The 13,407-nt window shown below is 42.3% G+C and overlaps 1 protein-coding gene across 2 annotated transcripts in view; it reads right to left on the reverse strand.

Annotated features, from left to right (window-relative positions):
- Positions 1-13,407, reverse strand: part of PARD3B (par-3 family cell polarity regulator beta) — a 2,030,765-nt gene that overhangs the window by 692,272 nt on the left and 1,325,086 nt on the right. For both annotated transcript variants that reach the window (XM_069225990.1, XM_069225989.1), the window contains one exon: positions 12,128-12,334. In XM_069225990.1, coding sequence (XP_069082091.1) covers positions 12,128-12,334 — 207 coding nt within the window. The remainder of the gene's footprint in view (positions 1-12,127; positions 12,335-13,407) is intronic.

The following is a 13,407-nucleotide window of genomic DNA, read 5'->3' on the forward strand; positions in this document are numbered from 1 at the left end:
AATTTCTTGATCTCCTTCAGGGGAACCCACAAACTCTGAGTACCTTTAGAATCCTTAGTATGTTGGGAAAAAAGGACGCACATTTGGGGTGGGTGGCTTATGTGGACATAAAGTTATGAGGGCCTATGCACGAACTTCCCCAAATAGCCAAAAAAAGGCCTGCCACCTGAGGGGGAAAAGGCCTGGCAGCGAAGGGGTTAAAGGCAAGTTATTTAATCTTCTAGGTATGCAGTTGGATTGTAGCCAGTACCTACTAGGTGTGCAGTTGGAAAGCACTGCATTTGTTTATGTCTGCAGGACGTACCAGTAGCGAGCATACCAGCAGCAAGCCAGGACTGTACGGACAGTGAGTCAATTGGTTAAAACCACTGTGGCAGGAGATGCTGTATTATTTGTCTTAAAGGCACATTAATGAGCCTGTGAAGGGTGAGGGAGCGCGCGCTCCCATGCCATTGTACAGCATGTATCCTTCACATTCAGGAAAGTATACTTTTGAATTTGCATCGTGTGAACAACTTTTGTGTGCATGTCATTGACTGTCTTCACCGGGCTCAATGGTGCCGTAAAGTACAGCGTGTGAGTAATACTGTGTGTGCTCACCCCAAGAAAGGCAGGCACATGGGTGTTGTCCTGGTTGTAACGAGTCTGTGTTACCGGGTTGGCATAGCTGGTGTAACAACAGAACGGAGTGAAGAGGCATGCGTGTGGGTTGTGGTGCCATGTTCTGGATGCAATATTAACAGCACCACTGGGGAGGAGGCACTCTACACACAGAAACTTGAATGTGACTTGCTGATGTAACAGATTGAAGGCTAGAATGCACACCACTGTGACTGAGGGAACAGGAAGCTGACTGCAACGTGTGTCGGAAGCGTGAGGAGGAGAAAAAGAATTATGTCACGTCTCTGGCCTTCATTCAACTGCAAGCGTGAGGATGAAGACTTAAACAAACCCCACAGCTATTGTCAATGTGAAGTACAAACTGAAGCAAGGAGAGAGGAGAAAAGATAACACTGGAGGAACTATACAAAACTGATGCGTGCAACTGGAATTGGATATACAAAAGGGAGAATATTTGTATGTTCAGGTGAGAGGTCGCTCACCAGTGAAGGAGATATTGTGTTAGGTACTATCGCTATGTGTTTGTCAATGCCATGATAAGTTTGCTACCTAAGTATAAGTGTCATTGCTATTCTAGATTTGTGGCCTGTTTATATTGCGCTATGGAAATTGTGCTCGATTTTCAATGCCATACCGAACTTTAGGAATATTTTATGAGGTTGTATACTAAAGTGTACTATGTGCCTTGTGATTTAAGGGTCACAAGGATGAGTAGTTTCTGGTTTTGTCAATTTCAATTTTATGTAGTATCCTATTGTTTAGGATGAGTGAGGGTGAGTTACCCTTCACCTACTGTATGTTTGAGTGTGGTTAAAAGATACCTATTTTGTATTAGAGATTGTGAGATTGCATACTGTTTGAGTGAGGGTGAGTGGAAGACATATAGTTGAGTTCAATTTAGTCTCCTATGATTAGGATGAGTGAGGGCTGAGTTACCCTTTGCCTGCTGGAGTTGAAAGACACACTATTTGTTATTACAGTAAGGGTTGAAAGAGACCCATTTTGAAATGTATGTAGCGTCCTGAGGTTGGGGATGAGCGCGGATTGGAAGACATCCTTTCCCTACTGTTTGTGTGAGGGTTGTAAGAGACCCATTTCGTTGTTACAGTGAGGGTTGAAATAGACACATTTCCAAATGTATGCAGTATCCTGAGGTTTTGCATGAGCTAGGGTTGGAAGACCACTTTTGCCTGCTGTTTGTGTGAGGGTTGAAATGTTTGAGTTAGGGTTCCAAATACCCATTTTGTTGTGTGCAAAATGCCCTGTGTTAGTGATGAGTGCTGACGGTGAGAGATTCAAGATTCATTTCTTATTTCCTTATTATTTTAGTAATTGTAGTGTGTTTGTGATTTCCAATATGAAGGGATTTTCTTTCGTTTTCTGAATTATTTTATTATTTCTACCTTATACTTACTGGTGTATGTTTTATATTATTTTCTGAGGAGGGAAATGTATTGTATCTTGATTTAGGTATTATGCATTCTCTCTCCTAAGTTTCCCCGATACCTGCTGCTCAGCCAGTGTGTCTGTGCTGTCATTGAATGTTTACGTATGCCTGGAGAAATCAGTTGGGGAGAGCGGGCTGAGCAGCAGGATGCTGCTCCTGGTGGGGTGTTGATGTAGCTTTGAGGTGATATCTGTAACCCATAACTAAAACTTTATTCTTCTAATAAACTTCATCATAAACTCTACGTTACTTGCATACCGGGAATTACCTTTGATTGCAACACCATGCAATGAGAACTTTCAGTGAAATCACGATGAGCATGAACCTTTTTGGTGATTTTGTTTGGAGAAACTGTCAGATCTATGGGTGGCTAAAAGAATTAGGGGCTAGATGTATGGAAGTGAGAAATAGCGATTTCCTAATTGCACTTTCCTGTGAATCGCATTTAGGAAATCACTATTTCTAATGTATGCAATTCTTTTGAGTTTCATTTGCGATTCATAGTGGGTCACAAATAGACCTACCTCATGAATGTTAGTGAGGTAGGTCATAATTTCTGAACCATTAGAAATCGCTTCAATCACAGGGATGGTGAACTGCTGTGGTCAGCAGATCACAATGTCTGTGATTGCTTGTAAATAAAGTATCTTTTTTAAACTCAGCCCATTTGTCATAAAGGAAAAATGGGAAGTGCTTAAAAAGAAAAAAAATGAAACTTTAAAGTTTCATTTTTTAAGAGTAGGCAATGATCCGTGGGGCCACTGCCTGCTCTTAAAAATATTTTTGCAACCATTTTCAAAGGGGAAGGGTCCCTGTCCCCTTCCTTTTTGCAAATAAGTTAGCACCAATGTTAAATTGGCAGTAAAATGTGAGTGTTTTGCAATTGCATTTCAGTCTCAAACCATTCGTACATACCATTACAATTTGGTATTAGGAAGGGACACCCTCAAGACGCCCTTTCCAAATACCAAATCTCAAAACTTAAATTGTGATTTGGTAGCAAGTTACCAAATCGCAATTTGCTTTGTAGAGACCAAAAAGTATTTTTGAAGTCACAAACGGCCCGAATTTGTAAATCAGGCTATTTACGACCTCAAAAATGCATCATACAACTAAGAACGATCACCAGCCAACGACACATGCATCAGATGTCAGTAGGCACATACGCTATAAAAGCCAGAGGAAGGGAGGATTATCTAGCATCCTGGAAGCAGATTTAAAAAAGAATAAAACAAGCTGTACTAAACTCCGGAAGCAGGTTGTTGGGTCATATGTACAAAAAGACCAGGTTCAAATCTGTCTCATAATTCGTGCACCCATGTTTTGCAACTTGCAGTTATTTTGTATTTCAATCTTTGTATTAACAGGCCATTTCACAAAATCTGTAGGTCCAATAGGTCGCAGAACAGTCTGCGTAATGAATACTAACTATACCACTTTGCTATTTGCAACTACATATGATTGGCTACAATCATAGGAACGGGGGCCTTTAAGGAACAGCAGATAACCATCCATATGTTTACATAACCAAATGGGATTTTTTTAAAGCAGCTTGTATTCCTTTCTGCAACCGGTGACTGCTCCCCTTGTGTCCATCTACCACAGAATCCCCAAAGTGGAAGTTGCCCAATGAGCGCAACCTCCCCTGTGTGAATTGGTTACCACCTCCTTTGAGGAGTCCTTAACTTATCAATGATTTGTGTTCTCAAATGCAAAATTCTTTAGTATTTCAGGCCTGATGAGGGATCACAGGGCAACTAGGACTAATTTATTTGCCCCAAATAGCATTATGGAGCACACTGCTAGAGAACTGTGAAAGAAGGGGTACAGAAATGATAGTCCTAACCTAGGAAAAGTATTGTTTGAGTTTGATTAAAATAATAGCTTCCTTTAAGCGAGGTTCCTTGAGCGAACTAGAAACATTCTAGGGAAATAATAAATCTTGCAAAAATAGTAGGAACATTAAACTACAGAAGCTATTAGGGCAGATGGGTAAAAAAGGAAACTTGAATTTTGAAATACTTTGCTGTGCTAAAGTCCAGGAAAAGATAATTTCATATTTTGGAAGCAGGAGCAAATGGCGATAGGATGCAATACAGATTGGACAATGAAGTTCCTGTAGACCTGGGTAGTTCACTAATGAAGAGTGAATGACACCAGAGAAGTACTAATAATAATTTTCCCTTAGAGGTTTGCAGCCCGCAAGAAAAATAAGATATTGAAGGGTGGTCTTCTTACGTGAAAATGTGTTAGTGAGTTATAGGTGAAATATTACAAATCTAATTTAACGCAAATCAATCGTGGATACTTCATTCATAACTTCTCCTTTTACAAAAGTCAATTTTCTAATCAGCCATTCTCCTAAGCACTTTGCCACCTCCGTGTTGTCTCCTGCCTAGCTTAAAAGCTTCATTGTTCACTTCAGTACTTCTAGCTTCTTTGTCATTTTGGGTTACATATCCCAAACTACTCCATTAAGTCCTCTGACTAATCTGTGTACAGTTTGTTCATTTTTCATTGTGCCCTTAGCCCAACACATAATTGAGGTAAAAACTATTTCCAAGTGCTTATGGCTCTTCATGCTCAATATTTATTTATTGATTGCTATAGAAGAATAGCTTTGCTGGAACCTCTTAACAGTCTTTTTGATTGACTGACTTGTACTGTTTTACTGCTCCCATTAAGAAAGTATTCTTTTTATACAGCACTTCTTGGGAGTGCATGTGTTTTTTAGCTATCCCCCTCTTGTGCAGGTCCTCCCCTTCCAATACTCACCCACCCCTGCACTGGGTTGCTCCTTACCCCTCCCAACTTGACGCTAAAGACACTGCACCAAAGTTGTTTTTTCTGAGGTGTGGCTGAAAAGCAGAAATTAAGAGTTATTTTTGCTTTTTCTCCTGCATTGTACTTAATAAATGAAAGCACAAGCATTGGCATACAAAGGTTTTTATGGTATTGGAGGAAGGGCCAACTGGTGTACGTAGCATGACACTTCTCCTGGAGGCATATAAGTATGCTTCCTGTGCTACTGCAGAAGACCAAATGGCTGAGCATGATTTGTGGAGCTTAACAAACTACATATAGCTGAAAGGACTTTTGTTAAACAGTGACCTATCATTCATATGAAATTCCTGTGAGCATTACCAGCACAGCAGATTGAACACTATGCTTGGAGTAAGCAACAATTCATGTTTAGTAAAGGGCAGTCCAGCTACAATTCAGCCATACCAGTGGAAAGAGCTGCTAAAATCTGGCAAGTGCAATATTTAATTGAATACAAGACCACTCGGATTCTCACAGGCATGTAAGCATTCAGAGTGGTCGGGTATAATCATTAAGTAATGTATAACCTATTACAAGGGGTCAGCTGAAGATTCTGAACACAGTGCTTCCTAATGCAAGAGTCAAATTAATGAAAAATACGTAATTAGGAAGGACCATCTCCAGGTCTGTGCCACACATGAGCAAAAATTGTAATTGCACACTACTGACATCACAAAGTGGTAATTGCACACATTATCCATTATTACTGGGCCATTACAGCTCTTCCTTCTTGACTTGTCTTCCCTCTATGCCCTCCTCTGATCTGTCAACTCTCGCCACTCAATCAGGTCACATTAGGCAGGATGTTTTGATTCACCGCACACGTGAGATTATGAAATGTTGAACTAAAAAAAACGAAAACCAAGAAAAAGAACGTGGGACAATAGAGACAGTGCTGCATTTCTTCATATTATGTCTGTCCATATGTATTTATAGAACATTTTATATTGTGCTCCTTTCTGACAATGGTAGCATTATAATAAAAACAAAATAAAATATAAAAATATATTCATTGTGTATTTCTTTTTTAAACCGCTCTTCTAGATGTTGGTTTGTTTAACCTATCAAAGTGCCCCATGTTGCAGGATGACCACAGAGCTCACACCCTTCCTATCAAATTGTTATTACATCAATGTGCCTGCAAGCTTCCAGGTCTTTTGTGACTATGGCTGCTACTGTGCTTTTACTTTTTAACCAGACACACTTTAGTGAGTACCAGTTACAAGCTTCTCACAAGATGTCCATGGGGCTCATTATGAGTTTGGCGGTCTTAAGACCACCAAACTCAGGATGGCGGTTGGACCGACGCATTCCTGGTGGTCCGACTGCCAGATTACAACCCTGGTGGCTGGACCGCCAAGGGACCGCCTCCAGAATCACGGATCCTTGCCATGGAAAGGCTGGTGGAAAGCCAGTGCTGGAGGCCAAGGGGGCCCATCCACTGCCCATGGCAATCAGACTAAACTCGGGCCGTCAGACAACAAAACTCGTGATGAGCCCCTATGTCTTGAGGGCTTGGTAGAATCAAGGGCCCGGCAACTTTCCATCCTCTCATATCTTGCCCTTCAGCCCTCCCCTCCACCCCTTACCACCACCACTAAATGAGTAATGGAAGGAAGTGGCATTACTGAATAGCTTTTGTTTCAACAGGCCATGCTTTCATCCGCACATACAACTAATCTGTCAGTAACAATTAAATAATTACTTTCACTTTATTGCAGTTTCAAGGGTGAGACTGTCCCCTTTGTCTGAACACCTAGTTCTACAAGAAGGGGTGGAGACTCTGCCCTTTCACAGGAGCACAGCATGGCTTCTCAACGGCCCTTAAAAACACATGTGCGTGCCTCACGGTACTTAGAAACCCAGTGGCCGCTTTACCGTGGGCTTATTCAAAGCCTAGTGAGGCCTGTCCTCAAAGCCACGAAGCGAGCTTCATAAATATTTAGCGCATCTATCGCTCCAGTCAGCGGAAAGCTACAATCCAGAAGAAATTCTTCAGCTCGCACAAAAGGACAGGGAAGAAGGGGCTGCCTTCAGGAAGGAGTCCTCCATAACCGGGACAAAGAATTAAGATTAGATGCATGACACTGATCAAGAAATACCCCACCCGATGCACCTGTTACCTACAGATATTTCTATTTCGCAAACCGAGGTATTGTTTTACTTTGGTCTAACTCTAAATATCCAGTTTATTGTGTATTCAAATATTCACAAGTCCCATCGAAAATGGTCTCAGCAGACAAGATCTTTAGATGACAAAATATTTTCCAGTGATGAAAAACCCACTGCAACATATAAATAACTACTCAACTGAGAGTCCTGTGCTTTTTACTCCATCTCGTAATTTTTACATCCAGATGTCAAGCAAAAAACCTTAAGCTTTCACTACAACAGTCATTCCAATTGCCCGGCGTGTCTCATCTCTAAAATGCCGGGATCCCAGTCTCTCTGGTCCTGGAGACACTTGTCCCAGTCTTGTGTGTGGTGCTGTGGGGGGGCTACAGGCAGCTGCTGCTCTTGGCCCCCGCCTGTTTACACACAGAAGCTGCAAATGAGGCCCCCAGCTCTCCCCGAGCCCCCACCATCAGCAAAAAGCACCAGCAAAATAACCCCCAAGGCAGGCGTTCAATGGATGCAGACAGGGGCCTCTTCTATCTCCCAAAATTGGAAAAACAATGAATTGGTCCCGGCACGCATGAGTCTATGTGTTACTCCCCATTCTGGGGGATACTAACTCCTAATCCCTGGATCAGGTGCAGGGTGCCCCGTTACGCGTAATGAGGGCCTGAGTGCTTTTGATGCAACTGGCTATTTATTTTACCTTGATGTCTCTCTTTCCATGTGTGAGGAGAGTGTTGACTACATACTAGGTTGAAGTGCCAGATGTTTCATAACGATGTCCTTTTAAACGACGTATCAGCTGCCTGAGCCCCAAATATTTTGCGGAAAAAAACAGCTTTCAAACTTTTTTGCGGGTGACTTTTTTCTATTTTAGTAATTTATAGTTGCATTCTTGTTTTTTTGGTTTACGGTTTGTGGATGTAAAGAAGCAGATAGAGAACCCAGAGGGTACAATTTACTAATCTGCTGTTCTAGTCTCACAGTAAGAGGCCCATTGGAGGGCCCCTAAGAGAAGTTCGAGGTAGAAGGAGGCAGAGAGCAGCCTCTGTAGGGAAATGCTCCACAGATAATCATAATGGCAGTATGGACAGCTCCCATGCCAGGGATCATGTGATGATTCAGCCCAGGACCACATCTGTAACAGAAGCAGCACTCAAGGACCACTGTGGCAGCCACAGGTCAGCGGGAGAAGGAGAGGTGAAAGCTCTCAGATTCTCCCTGTCCATTTCTCGCTCATATGCTCTCTCTCTCTCAGCCAGTAGCCGACACAATAAACATAAACATCTGCCCATCAACCACCCAAGCTTGTCTGCCAGTGTGGGTGACTCTGTATTATAGACAAGGTTCTATGACAGCTAACACTCAAATATGTGAATGATGTGAAAGATTATGAAAGTTTAATTTGAAGAGGACTGTATGGATATACATTACAGCTGAGCAAAGAACTCTCTTACTAGGCTCTAGAACCAGTTTACAAGAACATGAGAACAGTAAGCCTCTCCAAATTCAATAACTGTGTAAGGGAAGTATATCACAACAACACCAGCATCCTAGAAACTCGATCTCAGTGCTTAATTTGAGCCAGTAGTGTCCGGTGCTCGGCACCGGCACGTAATTGTCAACACTGGCGCTTGTCACAGTCTGCCACGAAGTTTAGAAATGAGCGTAGCAACAGTTAGTTATTAATTCAGAATACATTAAAAATTACTATTAACTGCTGCCCAAGCCATTCTTATAGCTTTGGGTGGCTGGAATAGTCTGAATTGTCACATTTTAGGAGTGTGATGGTTAGTAGTTGTGTTGTTATAATCATTGGCAGCATAGCAGGGGCAATGTGTAGTGCAAGCTTACGTGGTCTCCTGACGAGAGTCCTGTCACATTGTTCTTTTTTTTATTTTTTTTACAAATTAAGCACCACTTGACCTACAACAGTTAGAAAGGCCTTATTGCAGGACATGTACACCAAGTGGTCGAATGAAAAACAGTGTGCGTCTATGAGAGAGTTGATTAAATGAATGCAAGATGAAGAAGTCCTAGCATCTGGAGAAGCACTTATACTTAATGCAGTCAGATCAAGTTTATTGGTTTAAGACCACCTCATTCCCTGATTTGAAACAATGACTTTCTGACATCTCTTTGGCTCTGGGAGTTTATTAACTTATTTGAATGTTTATAAAGCACTGACACAACCCTTTCTAGCCTTCACTTGCTTTCATTATCTATGTAGCAAATAAAGCATAGATTGTGCGAATGGAATGCAAGAGCACAGCATAGATGAAAATCATGCAACCTAATACTGAAAAGTGAGGACGCTGATGTTAAACGTAAAAGGAAAGCATTCCCTGCCATTGAGAAAAATAAGAAAGTTTGCACTGTCCTCCTGGCAAGCTTACAGAGAGAAAGCATCCCAAGAACCGATTTTCTTTGTAGAATGTGTGGTCACTGAAAGACAAGCTTTTTTGCCAAATAGAATGATGCATGTTTGCCTAATTTCACAAAGAGTAAGTAAGAACTACAGAACAAATGAGACACTATGTGTCACGTGTGCATACATGTCAATGGGAAATTCTGATTAATCTCATCTAACTGAATTTTAAATCATATCTCATGTCCGGACCTCAGACGGCATGCGGGGCTGCACAGCCCTATGCCTCACGCCATGACCCATTCCACTCAGTCCTGCAGTTCCCCCAGACGTGTTTTAGGAAAGGTGTGACACTAACACGGGCAACATACATCTCCTCACTGTTGCCCCATGACAAGTGAAGGAACTACAGCCCATCGACCCTAGTGGCATCTGCAAACATCCCATACTCAGGGCCCAACCACCCAGCCTATCAGGGACCTGCACCTAGAGAAACAAGTGATGCTCACAGAATCATCCTGCTGTGGCGCCTCTGGTGCTATCCTGCATGAATACTGTGTGCCAAATCTATGATCGTGCTGCATTCACCTAACTTGCATATATCTTTGCTGCAGTATTCAGTCTCGAAAGAGCCTAAGGTCCCTGCTAGTACTGGGGAGTAGCTGTAGTGATAACACCTCTGTCTCCCCGGGTCACGAACTTGCATGGCAATTTTCTTTCCCCTTCTCTGGGAACCAAAATGTGAAAACGGAATCATGACTATCGTTCACTAAGCGGGCCTCATTCTGATGAGAAGGGAGGCGTGGCTGCTCTGTGTGACTCAGGGGCAGTGACTGTCCCCGCACTCTCCTGTGCTGATTCTGAAAGCTGTTGCTTCCCTTACACAAACGTAGACTATATATTTGCTGATCCCTGCGCGAGGTTAGCTTGGCGCACGGTGGCTTCATCAGTTTGCCTCGACATGTTTTCCTTGCCTGTATCCGTATGCAGCGGCGGGAGTGTCTCTAGTACCATTAACCCATGTGCCCCACGCGCTGCCAGTAGATGAGTACATTACATAACTAGACAGCCCATTCCGCACCGCTCTGCTATATTTTCTTTTGTGGCACATGCATATACAACGTGAAGATTCCAGTAGCCAGAAGTACTTTCTCCAGAGTGAATGCGTGTGAGTCGCAAATTGAATCGTCAGCAGCTGACACGTACCGAATCATAATATACACAGGTTGACAGGACAGAGGTTTCTGCATCAGTCTGCAATACATGGTCACCTTTGGTGACCTAACATGTACATAAGCCTATCCGGCACTCCAGCTAAATTAAAACCATATCATCTCTTCCTGTATTGCATATGCAGGACAGCGAGTCGTGTGGCCATGAGGTTATCATTTCCCAGTCATATCCACCTACAACTGGAGTTTCCTGTGTCCCTCTTTAAACAGGATTAAACAGAACAGTACTCAACCCTCTCTCTAGCTGCTCCTGAAAGCTCCCCTACCCGATCCTACCCCTACCTGTCCTCGGGGGTGTAAAGCAAGCCCCTGAAGTCCCTGCAGCTCAGGGGAGCACCCACCCCTAGGACGGCCCTTATTCATTCTACAGCTTATAGATATTTGTGAGATATGGAAGTCCAGGGGAACCCCTCATCACATTTTGCAAGAGGAGGCTTTATCTTGTGTTACACCACTGCCTACCCTACCTGACTCTTTCCACTGGCTGTTACCAAGAGAGTTGCACTTGGTTGACGTTGGATTACTCGGAAAGTGCAGAGTTGCTTTCTTGTCCTACATCATTATGTAGATAGTGGTGCACTGCTATGGTCACTAATTGTGTCATCATCTGAGAACCTTACGCATTCTCTGACAGAACCTGACACAAAGATTTCATGCGGCCAACAAGGGGAGTGACAGCTCTGATGTTTAATGTCTCAAATTCACCTGTCTGGTCTCAGTAAAGCACACAACATAACTTGACTCAACACCACCTGGTTTTTGATGTTGCAAAACAATGGAAAACTCTTAAACAGGAAGGGATCCTGTGGAACTGAAAGGGAAAGTAAACTACATTGACGCTTGGATTATTTCACTTTGCAGGTCACACGAACCATTGAATAAATGAAAATGGTAACTGATATTGAATGAGATAAAATGTTCAGTACACGGCACAGCAAACAGTCAGTTACTACACTCTATTAAAGAAGACATACCTACTAGCAATATGCAAGTTAAAGTTATTGATCTTTCATCTTCGATACTATTTTTAAAGTCCCATCCGTATATTTTATGATTAATTTAGTTTTTGAGTGGGGAGTTAGACTTGTTTAGCACATCTTCAATTGAAACACCTCTATGCAACTTTTGCCTGAAGCTTAGTGAGGTTCTTTTGAGTTGTTTTCAGAGTAAAAGGTGATTTTCAGGTCACTAGATGTAAACGTCATCTACATGTGAAGATCATGCTTGAAGAGAAGAGGCACCCCCTGGGAAAATAAAGCTAAAAAAAATAGTCATCACATGTACATTTGCCTGGGGAAGATGTACTGATTTTCCTGTGTAAGAAAAATAGAAAATGTAACTTTGAACCTAGCATCAGAAAGCAGTGATAAGAGGCATAATTTATGCAGACCCAATGGTGAGTTAAACTAAACATGTACACACACAAACACTGAAATGATATGTAAAATGAAGAGTTCATATATGTTGGATGCAAATAGTAGGAATCATTGATTTGAAAACGAGGAGTCCTCAGCCTACCATCATCCTGTTCTTCAGGCCCATCATAGGATTTGTCAATGGCGGTTCTGAAGCTCTCGTTGCAGCCACGCCCACGCACCATGTGAGGCCTGGGCCGGTGGAAAGGCAGTTCATTTTTTTTCACTTCCGCCACTGCTGTCTGCAAGCTCTCCAGTGAGCTTGACTTCTTCAGGCCTAAAGTAGGACCAAGATCCTTGCTTGGAGATTCTAAAGGAGAAAGGATAAGAATAATTAAAAATCAGAACAAGAACTAGTACCACAAACACCAACTAAACAACAGACATTAATAAAACAACAGTTTCTCCATTTCCACTAATGGCCTTCATAGGTCTATACAAAAGGGCAACCAGTTAGAAAATTCACTATGATGCCAAAGTTGGCGCTGCACAATAACTGAAGTTAAACTCTTAGAACCTTCTCAACATACTACTTCGAAAATACATTTCTAGTAATTGGTTCTCACTATAGCTTAGCCAGTGTGTCATTGGCTCGAGTGCAAGAATTCAATGGGCCTCCACACCGCTGACTGAATTGTAAAAGATAGCAAAAATCAGAATTGACTGGGCCCCTCAGGCATCTGGGCCCTGATGCTTCTGTGTTTGCTACACCAATAGAAACCACACACATGGGCCCTCACTTTTTATGAGGTATTGGCAAGAGGACAAACATGCACTCCTAAACTCACGCCTCGCTGCAAAACCACCTGACCTCTGAAGACATATTCTTGTGACTCTACCAGAAAGTGCCTTTGTTGGTCAAGCGTCTTCAAATGATCCAGTGATAAATATTTGCCTTTTTATATAAAAAAAGGTAATGCCCCAAAGTTAATGTAACAAAATCTTCCCTTCTCGGATTTGGCAGTGCCCTGTTATCAGGGTATGTAATGTGAGGTCTATAAAGGCCCCAATTGCTGTGGTGTGGCTGATTGGCAAACTTAGTCAGCGTTAGCTCACTGTCCTTTTTATGGTATGGTAACAGATCTCAATTTGCCTGTCACAAGCCTTAGTTTTACACTAATAAAGACACTGAGATCTTCCAAGTATAAGAGACCTACTGCCATAAACCTGCATTCTTTGAAGAAGTGGGAGCACTTATTCATATCTGTCTACAAAATTGTGTATCCGCCTGCCTTTAGGATGTGGCTATTTCAGGAAATAAATTACACTCTGGTGCTACTACGCATAAATCTGCTTGACTGCGGTTGGTACCCGTTCTGATGCATGTTTTTCTAGCATCTTTCTTCTTGTAGGCTGTACTTTATAAATGGACATGAACAAAAT

Source organism: Pleurodeles waltl, chromosome 3_1 (assembly GCF_031143425.1).
Source record: "Pleurodeles waltl isolate 20211129_DDA chromosome 3_1, aPleWal1.hap1.20221129, whole genome shotgun sequence".
Lineage (NCBI taxonomy): Eukaryota > Metazoa > Chordata > Amphibia > Caudata > Salamandridae > Pleurodeles > Pleurodeles waltl.